The following is a 20,280-nucleotide window of genomic DNA, read 5'->3' as shown; positions in this document are numbered from 1 at the left end:
GCTGGTCAGCAATTATAGGAAGCGTTTGATTGCTGTAATAGACAATAAAGGCTTTTCTATTGATTCTTGAGAAGGGTATGAATAATTTTGGACATGCCACTTTTTGTTCAAATGTAAATAAAAGAGTAATATTTTTTTCCACAATGACGCCTCTTGTAAATTGTCTTATTACCTTTTGGGAGAAGCCTGTGTCAGGTCTGGTCCTTGCTAGTTGAATAAAAGTAACTTTACGTCAGAATTTGCCAGGGGTACGAATAATTTTGGGCTTGACTGTATAATTCCTTAGAAAGAATATTAACATTTAATTCATAGCATGTTTAAAGGGGGCATAACACCGTTTCACCCAATCTTGAGTACCTATAGAGTGAGTATTACATCCTTCATATCTCCAAAAAAGTCCTTAGTTTTATCTTACTTACAAAATAAAGATGCAGCTTTACGAGTCTCCCCGAAAACAGCCGAGCTCCTGGAGGCGCGCCGTGGGCTGAACTAAAGATTGACGAGAACTCGCGTGCCGACTGTCAAAAAAACAGACATTTGACGCGGTTTCACTTACCATCTCCAGATCTGAATCATGACCGGGTTGTTTAGCTAGGACCGCTCCATCTTTCATTCTCAAACAATGTGCAAATCCAGCATCGAACTGGCCTTGTTTATAAAACATTCGTCAACGGACACAATTACAAAATAGCTGAGCAAGGTTATCTTTGCCTTACAACCAAAACCATACTTCTTTAGAGACATTCTTCCCGAGTGTGTACCGTGCAGCCGAATGAAGCGCGTCAATGGGCGCAATCTTGCTCTTGCCCTGGTCTATGTGTGCGTGGGCGCTCTCTTTCGGGAGAAATGTCCAAACAAGGAGTTCCACCCTTCAGGACGTCATGAAGAGCCATGATTAAAACTTGTAAGAAACCCGGAAGTGTGTATTCGGCACAGAAATACTCTGTTATACATCCAAATCGTTTTTTTTTTTTTTACTTTGGCCATGTTTAGCTAGAGAATTCAACTATTTAACAGTGTAAATAACTTAACATGCATAAAACAGCATTGGACACCCTCTTTAACTTACTTGAATGATAATGATTTAAGCTGATGAATTATGAAAAACGATTGTACTGGTCCAAGTCTGCTATGATTGTTAACACCCAACATTTCAAAAAGTCAATAATGATTTGGTAAAAACACTTGTGAGCCAACAGAGTGGACAAGAGTTTTACTTCAGCTCTGCTCAATATACAGAGATGTTACATATGAACAAAATATTTATGCTCATTTGAAGCAGCTTTGAACTCGAACAATAAAACTATTCAACATAAAATTAGGTACTGCTGCACAGTTTTAACACAAAATGCCTGCACACAAATATAGCATGAAACCTTAAATACTTGAACATAAAATGAGACAACCACACCAACATAAAATATTTTGCAGTCTCAAAAGCTTCTATGAAATCTAATGAAATCTTCATAACATCTGATGATCTACAGCATCACCGGCACAACCTACAGAAATTGAAAAAAGGGGGAAAAAATAAATCCTTGAAAAATACACAAATGTTTAGACTGTTTCCTTTAAAACATTTACTTTCACACTTACCTTTCCAAGAGTTATGCATAATCAGCAAGGCCTTTCTCCACCAGAGGTCTGTGGACAAGTGTCCCTTCTGCATTGTATAGCAACACAGTCAGCTGTGGTTCAGTTTCCTGGAATTGCAAATTTGAATAGTTCAACATACATTTTTATGCAACCATTTGAATAGATAGAAAAGTGTTTTGCGTTGTTACTAAATGTTATATACAATTTGGTCACCTTTACACCAGTGTTTGTCCTGGTTAGTATATAAATGCACAATTGCATTAAAAGTTAAAGAGTTAGTTCACCCAAAAATGAAACTTCTGTCAATAATTACTCACCCTCATGTCGTTCCAAACCCGTAAGACCTTCGTTCATCTTCGGAACACAAATTAAGATATTTTTTATTGAATTAGAGAGCTCTTTATTGTTTTTTTCACATTTGAACCACTGGTGTCACATGGACTATTTTAATGATGTCCTTACTACCTTTCTGGATCTTGAACGTGGAAGAACCCTTGCGGTCTATGGAAGGTCAGAAAGCTCTAGAAAATTTCATCAAAAATATCTTAATTTGTGTTCCGAAGATAAACAAAGGTCTTATGAGTTTGGAACGACATGAGGGTGAGTAACTAATGACAGAATTTTAATTTTCGTGTGAACTAACCTTTTAAATTCAACTTTATCTTTTTTATCTTTAGTTGCCAGATCTACTCTAATGTTTGAAAGCCATTAGAGCGATCAGATCAGGAGAAGATTGCCAAAAATGCATGAAATGCCAGGTGTAAAAGGCGAACATATTTCCCCAACTACGAATGAGACATACAGTGACCACTGCAGTGAGCTCTCCATTTAACAGGTCGATCATCTCCATCATGGCTCTCATACTCCACTCAGGCCGGTAAGGTATCCTCTCCAACTCCAAAGACACGTTTGACGGTTTGAAGCCTGCTAACTTGACGTACATAGCTGCACATGGGAAGTGATGGAGGGATGCAGGGAGCTGCCGCAATCTGCAGTGACAAGTATATATTTTTTGGAGGCATTATTTGATTTTGAATATGGTTGAACAATATTGTTCTTTTAGTGCAGTGAACTCAGCTAGGTGGCATTAAAGCAGTGGTTCTCAAAGTGGGGGCGCGGGCCATCAGCAGAAAAATTAATATAAAAACGTAAACAGCCAAAGGACGTAACGAACGGGAGATGGATCGGTGTGTGAAAGAGAAGAGAAAACCATAGATGAATTCGCACAGACCCAGGCAGGTGCTGGTCATTCAAAAGCTCAATGCAGGACTTCAAAGTTAAAATTATTTGCAACTTTGTCGCGTCCAGCAGAGATGTCACTGACACTGCGCTTCGCTGAACTGCGGCATTCTGGCGCCTCAGTCTCGGTGTACTGTACAAATCGGCATACATTCACAAATGATAACTCAGCGGCAGAGTTCAGCTCATGCAGGGGCGTAATTTCCACTTGGGGCTTTTCAAAATCCTGTTTGTGTCCTCCCACTCCCAAATGGTTTCGTAAAAGTAAGCTCTTGTATTGTAGAATGAACGCTCAGCGCCGCTGATTCGCGCGATCGTTTAAATGAAACCAAAAGTAAAACGCGCAAGTGCATTCAATAGCAATTTTAATACCCCACGTTTACAGAGCGAATACCCAATGCACGCAAATTAGGCTACATAAAATATCGAAGCTGTTATTAGTATGTGGGCTATAATAAGTTGTATAGTTGTCTATAACTCTGTATCATGGTGGGAAAATTCGGTCTATTTGCACTTTGAATATTGAAAGAGTAGCCTACTTTGATTATGGCTGCATTTATTGTCTACACGACTAAGAAAGAACTGTGTCGTTTATACAGTAGACTCTTTAAAAATGCGGTGACTGCCTCTAATTTAAATGGCTGTACTTATAATAGAGAAAATAAACATCTTGTTCATGTACTCGTAAAATAAATATAAAAAAGGCTTTCAGAATCAGCCCATTTGCTTGTAAAACATCTGCAATCAGAATCAGCCATGAAGAATCAAGATCGGCACATTACTAAAAAAAAAATTGGGTGCTCCTATATTTTTTTGTGCTCTAACTTTTTTACGTGGTAGCACTGTAAAAAAGTTAATTTCAAGCCCTGCTATGCCTTAGGACAGCATGAAACCTACAAAAAATATATAAATAAATAAATAACATAGAGAATTATAATAATAACAGTTATTCTCCCTGTGCTATTTTTTAATATTTCAAGTGTTGCATGTGTTTTTCTCCTGTAGCTTTTTTTTTTTTTTTAAACTAAGAAAGCATTAATTTTTCATTAAGTTTAGTAAAATCATTTATTAGTCTTAGGTGGGATAGGTATTTTTGGGAGGGGGGCGCAAGATTTTTTTAAAGGTTTAAAGGGAGGCGTGACCAAAAACGTTTGAGAACCACTGCATTAAAGGGATAAAAATTAGCACATGGTTTAGTCACCCTCAAGCCATCCTATGTGTATGACTTTCTTCTTCCAGACGAATACAAACAGAGTTATATTAAAAAAAATCATAGTCCTGACTCTACCAAGCTCTGTAATGGTAGTGAATGGGTGTCGAGATTTTAAAGGAAAATTAAGTGCATCTATCCATGATAATAAATGCTCCACACAGCTCCAGGGGGTTAATAAAGGCCTTCTGAAGTGAAAAGATGCATTTGTGTAAGATAAATATCCATATTTCACACTTTATAAACTGTAATCTCTAGCTTTCGCTAACTGTCATACAAACATTTACGAGAGTGGCATTCCAGTGGATGATGTAGGATGTCCTCCTGGCTTCTATCGAAATCATCTGACATTTTTCTTTACAAATCCTAATTCTAATTCAAAGCTAGAGATTATGGTGTATAAATTTTAAATATGGATATTCTTCTTACAAAAACACATTGATTCACTTCAGTAGGCCTTTATTAACCTTTATAAAACATTTTTTGACGAATGGATGCATTTTATTCGACTATTTCTTCTCAACACCCATTTACTGCCATTATAAAGCTTGAAAGAGCCAGGACATTTAATATAACTCGCAAATTAGATACATTTTCTGAAATTAAAATTTTAAGAATAAAAACCTAAAACTAATATTTTAATAAATCCCTGAAATAAAAATAAAAAAAACATACACAAAAGTCATGGACCCTAGAGTCAAAAAGGTTGAACCAAATATTTTTTACATTTCTACAAGAACAAGGCTATAAATGTAATTATTTTCTTACATGAAATTCAACTTCACAAAGTATTAAAATGTCGAAAGCTGAATAATCTTACTTGTGTGTTGGTATGATGTCATCTGAGCCAAAATCCACATGTCTCACAAGGAGCTTCACAGACGGAGTAAGTTCAGAAAAACCCAGTAGCTTCGCACGGTAATATCTACCATCGCTGTACTCAGCCAGACAGGGACACTCTGCACACAAACACACAAAAAGATCCATCCATTCTTCAAGCCACTTAGGCTCTGCAGGGCCACGGGCGGAGAATTAAAAACACATGGTCTCGAAGTTTCTGAAATAAACTCGATAAAATGTTTGCATGTATACAAACAAAATACTACACAAGTGTTTGCATACACTGAAATGAACCATAAACATGACAAATATAATCACCGATGGGGAAGTCTGCCAGCAGGCTTAGATCTTCTATATTCTTATTCACTCGCAAAAGAGCTTCCTCCAAACTCTCTCCCTGCTCTTGTTTGCACAGAGTCTTATCCAACACACACAGAAACACCTGCAGGCACACAAATTAGATTCAATGAAAGCAATGTACAGCAAGAGAGTGTAAAAGTGTGGTCACATTTACCATTGTAAATATTGCGGCAAAGTTTCACCTAATACTAATGCTGCATTTTGAAATAAAAACCAATTCTTTGAGAGATGATAAATTCATAAGCACCTTTTTTCCCCACACTAAATAAATGTCTGATGAATGAGGCCAGATACAGTTTAGGTCATAAGTTTACATTCTCCTTGCAGAATCTGCAAAATGTTACTTATTTTACCAAAATAAGAGGGATCATACAAAATGCCTTCTATTTTATATTTAGTACTGGCCTGAACAAGATATTTCACATAAAAACGTTTACATATAGTACACAAGAGAAACTAATGGTTTTTATGAAAAATTACTGTTCAAAACTTTACATAGGCTTGATTCTTAATACCGTGTTTTTACCTGGATGATCCACAGCTGCTTTTATTTGTTTGTTTGTTTGTTTATTGATAGTGTTTCACAAGCCCCTTGTCTGTCCTGAACAGTAAAACTGCCTGCTGTTCTTCAGAAAAAATGTTCAGGTCCAACAAATTTTGTTTTTTCTGCATTTTGTTTATTTGAACCCTTATCAAGAATGACTGTGTGATTTTGATATCCATCTTTTCACACTAAAGACAAGTGAGGGACTCGTGCAACTATTACAGAAGGTTCAAACACTCACTGATGCTTCAGAAGGAAACATTGCATTAAGAGCAGGGGGTGAAAACTTTTTGAATTTGAAGATCAGGGTAAATTTAACTTATTTTGTCTTTTGGAAAACATGCAAGTTTCTTCTGTATCTTCTGAAGGGCAGTACTAAATAAAAAAATATATAAATTTAGCCAAAATAAGAAATTTACTACATTCTGTTCAAATGTTTACACCCCTGGCATAGTTTTTTCTTCTGGAGCATGAATGAGTGTTCTGTAATAGTTGCATGTGAGTCCCTCAATTGTTCTCAGTGTGAAAAGAAGAATCTCAAAATTATACAGTTGTGGATCATTCAGGTAACAACACAGTATTAAGAATCAAGTGCATGTAAACTTTTGAAAAGGGTCATTTTTATAAATTTAACTTTTTTTCTCTTGTGGACTATATGTAAAATATCTTTATTGTGAAATATCTTATTCAGGTCAGAACTAAATAAAAAAATAACATGTATTTGTATGATCCCTCTTATTTTGGTAAAATAGTTAACATTTTGCTTCTGCAAGGTGTATGTAAACTTTTAAATAGGATTAATTTTTTGGCATTTTTGCCTGTATTTGATAGAACAGATCAGAATCGACAGGAAGTGAACTGGGAGAGCGATAGGGGGCGGGATTGGGAAAGGTCCTTGAGTCGGGATTCGAACAGGGAACGCCTGGAGCGCAACAGCGCTGTATGTAGGTGTATGTAAACTTTTCACCTCAATTGTATATTCATGTAATGGTAGGTTTGAACACAGACCCCATCACTTCACATCAGCTCACCTCATTAGGAGTCCGAATATGCTTGACCTTGGCAGGGAAATGTTTTCTTCCTTTAGGAATCTGGAGTTCTTTATAAATCCCTAAAACAGGCTGGGGCTCCTCCAACCCCTGAAAACACAACATATTGCTATTAAACCAGCTCTGACATTTAGTAAGCACATTTGGGTGATTTTTTATGAAAAGGAATTGTGTGACGTCAACAGAAATGAAACTTCTACCTCTGTGTTCAGGTCCCAGTCATCCAAATCAGGGACAGGAGGCTTAACCACATAATCCTGCACATAAACACACTGTCAATATTTTCCCCTCACATAAGCAAAAACAAACCCCCTCTTAATAATATCTACAGGGCAGACCTCCTGGCTGCTGATGGCAGGGTCAAAAGTGGCATATTGGTGGTGCACCATTATCTTGCTAAGCGCCATGCCATCCACAGTTATCTCAACCTTAACACAGCCACATGGATCCTCTGGGTGTTCCTGCAAAACGAAAGGTTCATGGGAAGAGTGCTTGTCAAAACATGATTATTGACATTTTAGTGATTAGCACTTTGACAAGCCTTGGCTGGTCCCTGGAGCATACGATCACACCAGTGTGATTAGAAGGTTAAGCGCATCACGTGATCAACTGCTGAATTCAAATCTGTTTTTGCGCTTTGGCTGGCGCAGAGCCAGATCAAACGCCCATCACCCAATATAGATCGACTAACGCAGTCATTATAAAAGTATTTAAACTTCCAAATACATTTACTTGCACACAGTTTCTAAAATTAACTCGCGATCCAACACTGCGTTGGTGAGTATATGCAACAGTGTCAGCCGCCAGTTGGCGGTAGTGATGCTCCAATTGATCGGCCACCGATCATGATCGGCCGATATTGGCTAAAAATAGCTTGATCGGCGAACCCCAAAAGCGCCGATCAAAAAAGCTGATCACTTGACGTAAATTACTCGCGCGACTTTTTCACACGTGCATGCACGGCGCACAGGTAAACAACAGCAGAGCAGAGCTTACCAGTGGCAACATGCAACATGAGTACTAAATTCCTTATTTGTTTTGTAAGGATAGTCTTGTTATTGGGCATGTGACTAAGCTGTGCGTGTACAGAGCGCTGACTGTAGTTTTGGCGGAGAAGACCAAGTTTGTTTTCGGTTTCATTCTAAAATGTGTAAATGTGCGTGCTTGAATGTAAATGCAGGTATCTTTCTATACCCGTCATATTGCAATAATGTTAGTGCTGTGTGTCTGATTGTTGTCATCAGTTCATGTTGTAGTTCAGTTCATATAGAATGAGGAGAAATGGTGCCCGTGTAATTCACGTGCGTATGTTTAGCGCCATTTTATTGCATCGTAATTCTAATGAACGCATATAGATGTTACTGAGGTGAATGTTTATGTTTCCTATATACAGACGGATTTTGATATCGTATTTAATTCAGCCTAAACCACATTTTACTACCGTTATCCTAATGACTGTGCAATGCTGGATAATATAATCCTTACATCTTAAAAAGCAGCTACAAAAAACAAGCAAAGAACATTTACATTATCAAAGAACTTCATCACTAACTAGTGTTGCCTAGTCTAGTGCGAGGTGCACTTTAAAAAAACACTCCCGTTATAATCAGTTTATCTATCTACACTGTGTGATGAATAAATCTCTTACCCATGTGGCGCTTTAAGGAGACGTGGCCACTCTATGCATGCGTTTATACCACAGCAAATTTCTGAAGCATCCTAGAACCGACTCTCTGCACTGCATCGCTAAAGTTAGGCGCCTTTTTGACGGATAATAATAATAATCATCTTGCTATCATCAAAGCCATCAGCAACTGGAGATATCTCTAACTATCGTCGATACACCATACTATCATCTACAACCCAAATTTGGTGGTTCTTCAAGATCTTGACTGTTGCCTATTTCTACAGGTTTTTTTTCAATATAGTTAATTTAGAGTTAGTTTCATTTCTACAAATGGTACAAACTCTGCTAGATTATAGATAAAAGATTCCCATTCCCCTGCCATTCTGTGATCGGCAGATCATGATCTTGGTGATCGGTAATCGGCCCCAAAAATGCTGATCGGAGCATCTCTAGTTGGCGGGTAAAACTTTTCCGAAATATAACAATGCAATGTAGTGAGCACAACAGCCAGTTTTTAAAGAGGTTTGCTGTTTCTGACGTACGCTAATAAAATAATCTTTTCTGAAGACAGGATCATCGTGATCAGCTGTTCTGTCATAAGCGACAAGAGCGAATCAAATAATAGGATGCAAACAAGCTGATAAGGTCAGAGCAGTGTGATGGCCAGCTTGTCTCTAGACACAGTTCTAATAACATACCCAAGAAGATATTGCTGCTTCATTTCAGAAGATTAACTTTTTCCTTCTTTATCCTTTATAACTCAAGAATGTGGCGTCAAATACCTGGGGTTACGCCGCTTAAACAGTGCAGCGAAGTATAGTTTTACACAATTATGTAAAAATGCATGCTTTTGGCAAGTTGCTACGTTAAACGTTGTCTAAATGGGTTATAAAGTCTTAAATGATGGTAAAGAGTTGGGAGAAAATTGGATATGTCAGATCCACGTCATGTGCATCAGGTTTTAAAGAGACCGTGCAGCTTTTAAAAGTGAAAAGTAAATTCACTTACAATAATGTGGACCTCAACTGAACGCCCAAGTAGCAACTCCTTCATAAGCACCACAGCGTCCCACTGCCATCCCTTCCCAATCTGTAACAGTAAAAAACAAAATACAACAAAAAAAACAAGGATTTGCCAGGCTATTTAATCACATTGAAAGATTTACTTTGATTGTCTTTGGAATTAGTGTTGTCAAAAGTACCGGTACTTTGGTACCAAGTCAATACTTACATTTTAACATTCACATTTGCTTTCTCCAGCTAATCACTGGTCTAAAGCCCCACAATTTAGGGCTGTTACTAACGATTATTTTGATAATCAAGTAACGGTATTCTGTCAAGTATCAAGTATTCTGGCGATTAATCGAGTAATCTGATGATTATAGTTACATTTTTTGGTAGTAATAAAAATAGACCTGAGCGAACAATAGCCTTTAAAATTACATACACAATAACAATGAGGCAATAATAATTAGTTCAAAAAAGTATCAAAAACCAGTAATCATATGGTTTTATTTAACAAAATACATAATTTATTATAAACAATAGAGGTAAGGTACATTATGCATTATAACAAATTACTGCAGAGGGCACCAATGGCCAGACCACTGTTTTTACATTTTACTGCCAATTTAATCCTTATTTAATATTGACTAAACAACATTTAATTCAATTAATTTTCAGTATTTTGACATTTCTTCATGACATGCTGTCTGTAATTTCGTGAACATGTGGACATCAAAATGTCTGAACTCAGAGTGAGGGTATGAACTTTTATTTTGAAATTGCAATGTACAGTTGAGAAAGATATTGATGTATTTTTTTTCTGTGTTTGTGTAGGTTTATAAATGATTTACCTTACAAATGTGATTAAATCACATTCCCAGATGAACGTTATAATAAATCCAAACTTACAGCAATATGCAGAGATGGAGTTTGAGACGCCCCACACATGTAAAATGACAACAGTTTGTATGGAACAGAATTTACTGTGAACATGCACGTACATAATCATGTACGGGTCATGGGTCATGTTTCAGGACAACAAATTGAAATAATATTTAGTTTACCTTTACGTGATGTGCCCACTGACTATCAAAAAATTTTAAACGTGTTAATATAATACTTCAGTAATTTAGAAATACATTTTAAGTCAAAAAGGTTTGGCTGACAGAAAAGTTGGAAATCCCTAGATTAAGAGCAGACTGCAAGGATTATCACATTGCCTGTTTTAAATAGCAAGTAATCAAATTTAAATTAAAACACAGACACGTACCGGTATGACTCCATTTATCTGACAAGGCACACAGAGCTGCGGCACATCCTCACAGAGAACCATCGGGTACACGTGACAAACCGGGATACTCTCCACAAGTCCCTGATCCACATATTGAACCTGTAACAGTTGCCCATGTTTAGCCCATCATAGTACATCAATTAGCTCACTGACCTGCACATTTGAGATTATGAAATAAATTCATATACATATAAATGTGATGCAATGCAGTGAAAGCACACAGACCTTTACATGTCCTCCAATGACCTCCTGCACTTGACCTCTGTACCAGAACATGTCCGTTCCCATAACAGCACATCCCAAAACTCCTTTCCAGTTGTAGTTCTTCTGTCTTGGCAAGGTTTTAATGTGCTGTTGCAGCCGTTCCCGTAAGCGATCGAACTCACACACTAAACATAGAGAAAAAAAAAGTACTGTGGAGTTCTTCGGCATTTGGAGCACTTAAGCAGTGTTAAATTCGTCCACAAAGATGCCGTCGAAAAATATTTGTTAACAAACATTTTTTCTGCAACTAAGATGAGGCGTTGACGATCTAAAACTAATATCTGATGAACAAAACTATGACGAAGATTTTTGCAACATCTTCGTTAACAAGGCGAGACGGGACTAGAGCATTATTTGAGGACTACCGGAAATTCAAAATACATCCTACAGGCAAAGTTAACTGTCTTGTCTTTCAAAATGTGCATTCCTGTCATTAGATCATACCTCATGTAAATACAGTCAGTAACAGCTTAAGTGAACGTAAACAGGTGAGTAAAAACTAAATGCGTGTCAGCATTACATGCATGCCTTCTGTCTTAAAGGGACCAATGATAAATCTGTATCACTAATGTTAACCAACAAAAGATGTTAAATAACTCTATACATTTTAAGTAAACCTACTGTATCTGAAAAATTTTGTTTAATTTGTATCTCTATCCAGAAATGAAAATTGTCTTAATTTATTCCAGTTTTTCCTAATTCAATCCTTGATTCAAATTTCTCATAAGCTTAATTGATATGGTCTAAAGAGAGAAGAATTAATTACTATTTTTGTTTGAAGACTATAAAATAGCTACCAAAGCAAATGTTGGTAACTGCAGTTTGACTAAAAGTAATGACTAAAAGACAAAAATGTACACTGCACTAAAGCAGGGAATAAATATGAGATGGGAGGACAAATATATTTCAATGCTTTTTCTTGCAATTATATATTTGGGTAATTATACCGTTTATAAATTGCGGGCATTAGAGAGCAGCTATTAATATGTGGGGCATTGAAATCTGTATTTCTTTAGTATTCAGTAACTTTGCAGGAGTATTCCAACGTCACATGCATAGAGGCTACCCAATCATAACAGAAGTCATTTACATAAAATCTTAAAGGTTTAGCAGCAAAAATGTAGTTTAACAAAAGGCGGAGAGAGAGACGATGAAAAAATGTCATAAAATTACAGTTTTAGTGACAAACTTAACAGCACACCTGCTTGGTGTGTCATTGCGTAAATGACACCTTGTTCGGAGATAGCCGAGATGTTCATGAGTGTGTGTCCACAGGGAGGCAGTTCTGGAGGGGGGTATGAGTGTGTCTGCACTCTCTCTGGTGGTGGGTTGATGCGAGGGGTGGGTGTAGGCGGTGTCTGAGATGCGCTCATGTGTCTCTGTGGCTCAGAAATCTTCTCACTCAACACACACTCTTCTGAAAAGGCCGTCTCGGATATGGAAGCAGCCCTAAGTACACAGTTTAGCATACACAGATATCAATATTAATGGTCAATATAGAGATCAATATAAATTAATTAGTATGAATGATCGGTGTTTTTACTTTCTCTCCTTTAGTGCAAGTCCTTCACTAATGAGGAAATCGGCGAAACTGACATTTTGACCGGCACGGTTCGAACAGAAAAGAGACACCAGCAGTGGCCTGGCAGATGGGTCCTAAGAGGGAAAAAAAAAAAAAAAAAAACGCTTCAGAGATAGGAATTGCTTATAATACAGTTAACTGTTCCATATTTTTTATAACCCATTCACATTCACTCTAACCTTTATGGTCATTACAGCCATGGCACCGGTCAAGTAGTGAGAAATAAAGTCACATGCTGTGGCTGTCCATGTGGAGCGACCACCAGCTGGCCTGGGAGACAGAGAGGAAGAAAATATGACGAAATGACAAAAGTTCAAAAACAACTTATTCACATTATGAAATGCTAAAACGCAGTAATACATTACAAATGTGACGGAATTATTTTTGTTTGAAGTTGTTTTAGAACAGAAGACTGTTTATATGTGATGCGATCTAGGAAAACCCAACACATGGTGCAATTTGACCTTTTTTAGGTTTGATATCATATGAAATCATATCGGTTTTGAAGGGACAGCAGCCTAATTTAGTTGCTATTGTCTGTGGCATTGATGTTAATCAAGCAACAAAAGAAAGAGAAAATCACTCACTGCTCTTGAATAATCACTTCAGCAGCCCTAAAGATTAATCTAAATTTATTTATACAAATAAATATACATAACCATTGGTATTTCATTGAAAGAAAGACCATGTTCTAGTTTCTTTCTGAGAAGTGGTTTCATTTAATTTTACTATAAAGGCATGTTGTCTGTCACAGCAATTAAATCTGTGTATATCATAAAAAACCTTAATATCAAACCAATATAATGAGTTTGGAAATTTTAGAGAAATACTTAAAAATGCATTTTACTGTAACTAAATCCATTCGAATTTAGCCGACTTAATCCAGAGTTGATTTAAAACTTAACTAAAACTAAAACAATTGAGATGACTAAAATATGACTAAAACTAAATGCATTTTACTCAAAAGACAAAATCAAAACTTGCTGTCGAAATTAACACTGATTTACAGAAGAACAAAATAAGTACTATTTACCATATTAAAACAATCAATATTTTACAGATTCTGCAAAGTGTATGTAAACTTATGCCTGCAACTATATATGCACATCTGTGACTGTGAAAAAAGAGCTTCTACCAGATCATTTACCTTACACCACTGAGGTTACATTCGAGTAAGAAAGATCCGATCAGATCAGGACTGAGGGGTCTGAGATTGTTCACATGGACTTTCACTTTATTACCAAAGTCGCAACGCAAAACCTATATATAAAAAAAATAAAATAAATAGTAAATTCCCACTTATTCTCAATTTAATTAACTATTAAAGTGTATGCACCCTACCTCTGCAACATCATTGGTGGACACACTGCATAGTTGTCCTCTTTCCCAAACCCCAGTGTTGTTGGCAGCACAGTACATCTCTGCCTCCCAGAGGATCTCCTGTGGCTCCGACTTAGAGAAGAGACTCTTCAGCGTGTCATGGATTCTGCAACATTGCATGCAAAACACCAACATTATGACTGAACATGGCTATGTCACTGGAAACAGGACTTCATTTAGTATTTCAAAAAGTTTGATATACAATATGGACTGAGGAAATCGGGCACCTCTTTAGCTGGCTGTCAAACTGCAGCAGCTGCACGCAGATGTTTCCAGGAGAGGTTACGTGTGTCACACGAACTTTGATGTCTTTGAGACATGTAGGCAGAATCAGGCTGGGCTGCAGCTCTTCAGAAACAGAGGAAGGTGGAGTCAGAACAGCAGACAAAGTCTCCTCTTCAAATGGAGGGTCCCATATGGTCGTCTCCATCGCCTGGGTGTCTTTTAGCTGGGTCCTGATAAAGCAGGAGAAAATGAATATTGAATACAATTAGCTTTGAAGCCTAGCCTGAATGAGGGATCAAGAGAAAGGAAGAAATAAAAAAGACAGATTGAAAGAATGAATGAAATACAGAAAGAAAGATGGTCTAGATGGTCTCTTCTTTTCATGACTTACTGTTTACTGGAAACAGCAAGACCATTTTTGACCAGTATATTTCCAATACTGGCTCCGGTGCAATCATCACCAACCTCATACAGACACACAGGCATAGGTCTAGTGCCGGGCACAAGCTCTGAAAAAAAGTGAGAGATTCAAGCAAAAATGTACAGTATACCACATTACTCTTCTCTTATGGTTAATAATGGTGTCACAATGTACATATTATTATGGACAGATGTCTTTGTGTTTATGCATGTAGATGTAAACTTACTTTTTGCCACAACAGTGACAAGTTTACGCTCCACGAAGTCCTTAAACACAACACAGGCTTCATCACTCCATGTTTCCTGTGGACTGACCACATCATTCAGACTGCACCACAAGGCCTAAAAACAAATGGACAGACAGTTTTTTTTTAAGTTTGTCATTTATCAGAACTCTCATGCAGATGATTCAGGTGTTTTAAAGACCTGCTTTGACAGACTTGTGGTGCTATGTATGGGGTAATTTTCTATGCACAATTGCCTACACAATAATGCAAGGCAGTTTGATTTTCAACTACAAATTTAAAAAAGTCCAAGATAGAGGAATGGTACATGTCTTAAAAAAACTTGCCATGTACTGGCATATATTCATTAAAAGGATAGTTCACCCTAAAATGAAAATTCTGTCATTAATTACACACCCTCATGTCATTCCAAACCAGTAAGGCCATTGTTTATCTTCGGAACACAAATTGTGATATTTTTGATGAAATCTATTTTGACCATACATAGACAGCAACACAAAAGACATGTTCAAGGCCCAAAAAGGCAGTAAAGACATCAATAAAATAATCCATGTGACATCAGTGGTTCAACCCTAATGTTATGAAGCTAGAAATAGAGGAAATTGTTGAATGACGTATTATTTTTGTTTTCTTTGCACACAGAAATGATTCTCATAGCTTCATAAAATTAAGGCTGAACCACTGATGTCACATGGACAATTTTATCGACGTCCTTACTACCTTTCTAGGCCTTGAAAGTTTCTGTTGCGTTGCTGTTTATGCAGGGTCAGAAACCTCTTGGATTTCATCAAAAATATCTTAATTTGTGTTCAGAAATTTGAAATTTTTGGGTGAACTATCTCTTTAAGACACATCTGATACTGATATAAGAAGTGTAAAGAAGAAGTCAAGTAAAGCTGGGCGCACACTGTGTGATTTTTTAAATATCCTTTAGGATTGTACTTGTCAGACTGTATGAACATGCTGATCATGTCAAACTGTGGGATCTCAGTTGTTATTAAATGTTCGACAGTCAAGATGTGTTAAAAAGGGGTGTGCGCAAGATAACTTGTCTGTAGTTTTACATTATCAATAGGGGTGCAACGGATCGCAGATGATCCGTGATCCGTACGGACCGGACCCCACGGTTTGGTACGCATGTGGTTCGCAGATTAACTGTTAAATTGAACCATCATAGAGTAAAAGTGTATAATTTGCATATGTTTTGTCTTGCCAATTTACCCATTCAAACTACTTAAACTGCTGCAGCAAAAGAGAACACGCGCGCTGTTTCTTTCTTTTTCTTTCTTTTTTTTTTTTTTTTTTTTACCGCTGCCGCACATACCTGAAGCGAGCACGCGCACAGAGAGAGAGAGAGACAGAGAGAGACGCGCGATTCAGACTCCGTGATTCACGGATTGATTCCTCTTTAAAACTTCTCTTAACATACATACAAAGTTATGTTTATTACCCGTTTTGGTATTCTGGTAAACACAGTCGGTTATGTCTTCAATGAACCGAAACAGCTGAGAAAGATGCGTGCCAGTATCAGAGACGTGCATTAGGCCTTAAAGAGACAGCGTCCTATAAATACCTGCAGTGAGAAGCACTAGTTATTTTACATTTAAATATTTAATTTCTGCACCTGAATACTAGTGTTATTGATTTTATTAGTAACTTTGTTGCATTCATCTACACTTGTCATTTTTGTAATTGACTTTATTAGTTCAGCTAGTAGTTTTTGCTGTGGATTAGAAGTACTTAAAGTTAGCATTCAGTAATTATTAAAAAAACAAACTTTTGTTTTGTTTGTTTTTTGCTGATCCGAAAAATGATCCGATCTGTGACTCCAAATCCGTGATATGATCCGAACCGTGAGTTTTGTGATCTGTTGCACCACTAATTATCAACCTATAACCGCTAAGAGCTGCATTACACGCGGGGCTGAAATGTTGGTTATTATGAAATTTATATGAATGGCGGCAATACCGGCGTATTTAAGAAGAATAGTGTAAGCAGCACTACACTCCAACATAAACACCGGTTGCGTCGCTGTTTTTATCACAGCAAAGGCAATATATTAGCGGAGGACGGGAGTGGCAGAGATTATGTGGATAGAAGAAATCTTTAGCATTAATTCTGATCATGGCTTGTCTTGAAAAATGAAGACAGTTTGGCGTTCGTCGTAGGAGATGTCACACTAAAGGACTATGCGCCAAATCTTCTGATACTGCCAGATTTTCGTTGGAGGTAAAATTTGATCACAACAGCCATTAATCGGCTGTCAGTGACATGTCAAACTAACAATCAAAGACTAGAGATTTTAGCCTAGGATTATAGGAATCTTTAGGATTTTCAAAATTTGCCTCAGACGGCCAAAATCGCACAGAGTAAACTGGGCTTAAATTTATTTCATATTGTTTCCCCCTTTAAACCAGTACAAAACTACAGTATCACAGTATACAAGCAAGCCTAAATCTTACCATTTCTGGCAAAGCAAAGAACTCATCCTTTATCTGTCTCAGATCATTCACAGAGAGTGTCTTTCTGTAGCCAAAGTCCACAAATCGAACCTCAACCATCCGACCACCAGGGAAACCTGAAAGATAAACACAGGCAATCTTTTTAACCTTTATACATTATATCAAATCAACAATGGCTTTCTGTTATTGTATATGTGTGATATTGTGTACACACGTCAACACACCTACGACTTGAACCCTACACCATTCTTGGTCATAGCGAGCGATGCAGGCCTGTGAGAGAGAAGGGCAGTAGATCTGGAACTCACTGTTTGCCTTGGGACGACTGTAACAGTCCTGAAGCTTCGAATGCAACAGCAGATACTCCATATTTTCCACCTGCAATCACCAAGGATATGTAAATCTCATTTTCAGTTAATTATTTCATTTCATTTTGACTGTACATTAAATGTGTTTTTGTACTCACTAGCTGTACGTAGAAGTCTGATGGCGTGTTTACATGAGAAACCACTGCGTTAACCTCAACATTGAGCGCAGGACGAACTGATGAGTAGAAGAGTAGGGGCGCACTGCCTGGGGCGACTATAGGAGAGTAGAATCTGTACAGAAGTTACATAACAACATTGTTAATATTAAAGGTGTCATATGATGAGATTTTTATGTTTTCCTTTGTCTTTAGACTGTTACAAACTGTTTGTGCATATATAAGATCTGTAAAGTTGCAAAGATTAAAGTTTCAAACCCAAAGAGATATTCTTTATAAAAGTTAAGACTCAGCAACGCCTTCCTAAAACAGCTTATTCAAACACACCTCTACGTCACTGTGTGGGAAGATTTGCATAACACTTCCCAAATGTATATGCAAATAAAGGTGTCATTTTTATTCTGGCTGTAGTATTGTTGCAGCCACCATGTTGTGGAGACGCTGTGTGTTTCATTGTGAAAGCAAAAGTACTTAGTTTGGGCTTCCAAATGAGTACACAACTAGAAATCAGTGGTTAAGTTATATTTACAACACTGTTCCAGAACAGTACAGCGCAGTGCACTTTACAGAGGACTGTATGAGACAGCATTGTAATCAGTAATTATGTCCTCACTGGATGCAACAAATGCCTAATTTATAATGGGTTTTATTGTTTTTGTCTCATCACGCCGAGACATGGCATCACAATATGGTATGGTAAGGGGCGTAACATTTCCAACACACACTTGAGGCATTCGGCCAATCACAATGCACTGGATAGCTGGCTAATCAGAGCACACCCCACTTTAGAGGACAATGAGCTTTATAAAAATCCAAAGGTTTCAGGATGGCAGGGCAAAGAGGAGCAACAATAATGTACAGTTTGTGGAAAATGTGTTTTTTGAATCTTAAACCGAGTAAACTCATAGCATTACACCAAATACCCAAAATAATGTTCTTTTTACCAACATCATATGATCCCTTAAACAATAATATAAAAATTACAACAACAAAAAAAAAAGAGGCAATATCCTAAATTGTGTTAACTAGGGTTGGCAACATTGATGTGTTAATTTTGTTTCATTTTTTATGTGTCACGATTTACCAATAAGCATTTGTGTGATGAATTGTATGTTGAATCAAACAAAATATTTCTTTCTTTCTTATATCTTTTGGGGTATTTCCCAGCCAAATTTGATGTGCGATTAATTAGATTAATTCACCACATCTACCTTACATAAATTAAAAATACTTATCGCTTGACAGTCCTAATTAATATGTAAGCTGTACCCTCCTAGCCCATTTATAATAAAAGTTGTTTGTGGCAAAGAACTCAGTAGAACAAATTAAGCCTTTTTACCCAGCATACTTCAGGCCTTTTGAAGCATTTATTTCAACTTATTTTGTACATTTCTCTACCATTTAGTCTCAGGTTAAAGGTTGAATTGTTGAACGTACTGAAAAAGGATGCTGTAGAAAATGCTGTAAGATGTGACAATTACAGACCTGGCCAGCTCCATGAACACCAGGTGCTCCCGCAGAGACACCATTGGCGTTTTCTTCAGATCAACTAACAGCGCATCTCCATCCTCACCGAACACCTGCATCTCCACAGCCTCAGATCCCAGCAGGCTCCTCATCTCATCAGTTGCTTCTAAACTCCATCCTCTCACCTGATAAAACACACAAACAACTCAACATTTCCCATGTCTTGCCAGCTAGTGATTGTGCCTAGTCACAAGTGATGCTAAAATCCTTTATATTGTCTAATAAAATCCATAAAAACGAAACTAGATCAGAAACACAAGTTCGGTTTGCACCACTAGATGGCAGCCATAGGCCTGATTATTTCTTTTGAATTGATACTTTTAACATGTACTAACATGCTCATGCAACACTAATACAGTAAATACAGAGTGAATACTTTTTCACAACAATACCAAGTCTGCAGGAATAATATCTTTGAGGGAACATCTGATTGCCAGAGGAGCCCAGCCATTCATTTCCGCCAGAGTGTTAGCATCAGGTCTCCGCAGACACCCATTCAACCCACTTAAACCTCCATCGCTGAGATACAGAAAAAGAAAGAAACACTTAACAGTGTCTACTGGATTTTTTCTTTCCACTAGTCTGAAAAAACATTATGAAAAACCAAAAAGCCCAAAATCTTAAACTTGACAGGTGCATGAAGCCCAAAATCTCAAACTTGACAGGTGCATAAAGTGCATAAGTGTTTACACACGTACATACTAGAGGTCGACCGATATTGGTTTTTACCGATACTGATAGCTAGGTTGGACCACAGTGGCCGATACCGATTAATTAACCGATACGTTTTTGAAAATGGATACTGAAAGGCAACTTAAAATAGTGCTCTACTACTTTTAAAAAAAGTACTAAACCATACTTTGTAAATGAATAAAAATATTAATATTAATTATATATTAATCATTAAAGTTATTTCATAGTTCATTAATGT

The 20,280-nt window shown here is 37.2% G+C and overlaps 1 protein-coding gene across 1 annotated transcript in view; it reads right to left on the bottom strand.

Moving 5' to 3' along the window:
* Positions 1-1,607: 1,607 nt before the first annotated feature.
* rnf17 (ring finger protein 17) overlaps positions 1,608-20,280 on the bottom strand; it is a 35,147-nt gene continuing 16,474 nt past the window's right edge. Inside the window, exons 14-36 of the mRNA XM_073845065.1 lie at positions 19,742-19,868; positions 19,308-19,474; positions 17,805-17,937; positions 17,563-17,716; positions 17,339-17,454; positions 14,859-14,973; positions 14,603-14,720; positions 14,214-14,441; positions 13,948-14,092; positions 13,754-13,866; positions 12,786-12,876; positions 12,568-12,680; positions 12,226-12,473; positions 10,986-11,149; positions 10,740-10,859; positions 9,474-9,554; positions 7,177-7,299; positions 7,039-7,095; positions 6,821-6,928; positions 5,204-5,327; positions 4,866-5,004; positions 2,399-2,585; positions 1,608-1,703 (exon numbers count right to left, since the gene is read on the bottom strand). Coding sequence (XP_073701166.1) covers positions 1,608-1,703; positions 2,399-2,585; positions 4,866-5,004; positions 5,204-5,327; positions 6,821-6,928; positions 7,039-7,095; positions 7,177-7,299; positions 9,474-9,554; positions 10,740-10,859; positions 10,986-11,149; positions 12,226-12,473; positions 12,568-12,680; positions 12,786-12,876; positions 13,754-13,866; positions 13,948-14,092; positions 14,214-14,441; positions 14,603-14,720; positions 14,859-14,973; positions 17,339-17,454; positions 17,563-17,716; positions 17,805-17,937; positions 19,308-19,474; positions 19,742-19,868 — 3,067 coding nt within the window. The remainder of the gene's footprint in view (positions 1,704-2,398; positions 2,586-4,865; positions 5,005-5,203; positions 5,328-6,820; positions 6,929-7,038; positions 7,096-7,176; positions 7,300-9,473; positions 9,555-10,739; positions 10,860-10,985; positions 11,150-12,225; positions 12,474-12,567; positions 12,681-12,785; positions 12,877-13,753; positions 13,867-13,947; positions 14,093-14,213; positions 14,442-14,602; positions 14,721-14,858; positions 14,974-17,338; positions 17,455-17,562; positions 17,717-17,804; positions 17,938-19,307; positions 19,475-19,741; positions 19,869-20,280) is intronic.

The sequence above is a fragment of the Garra rufa genome, chromosome 8 (assembly GCF_049309525.1).
Source record: "Garra rufa chromosome 8, GarRuf1.0, whole genome shotgun sequence".
NCBI lineage: Eukaryota > Metazoa > Chordata > Actinopteri > Cypriniformes > Cyprinidae > Garra > Garra rufa.
The sequence above is the reverse complement of the archived record's forward strand: the minus strand, read 5'-3'. Positions and strand labels throughout refer to the sequence as shown.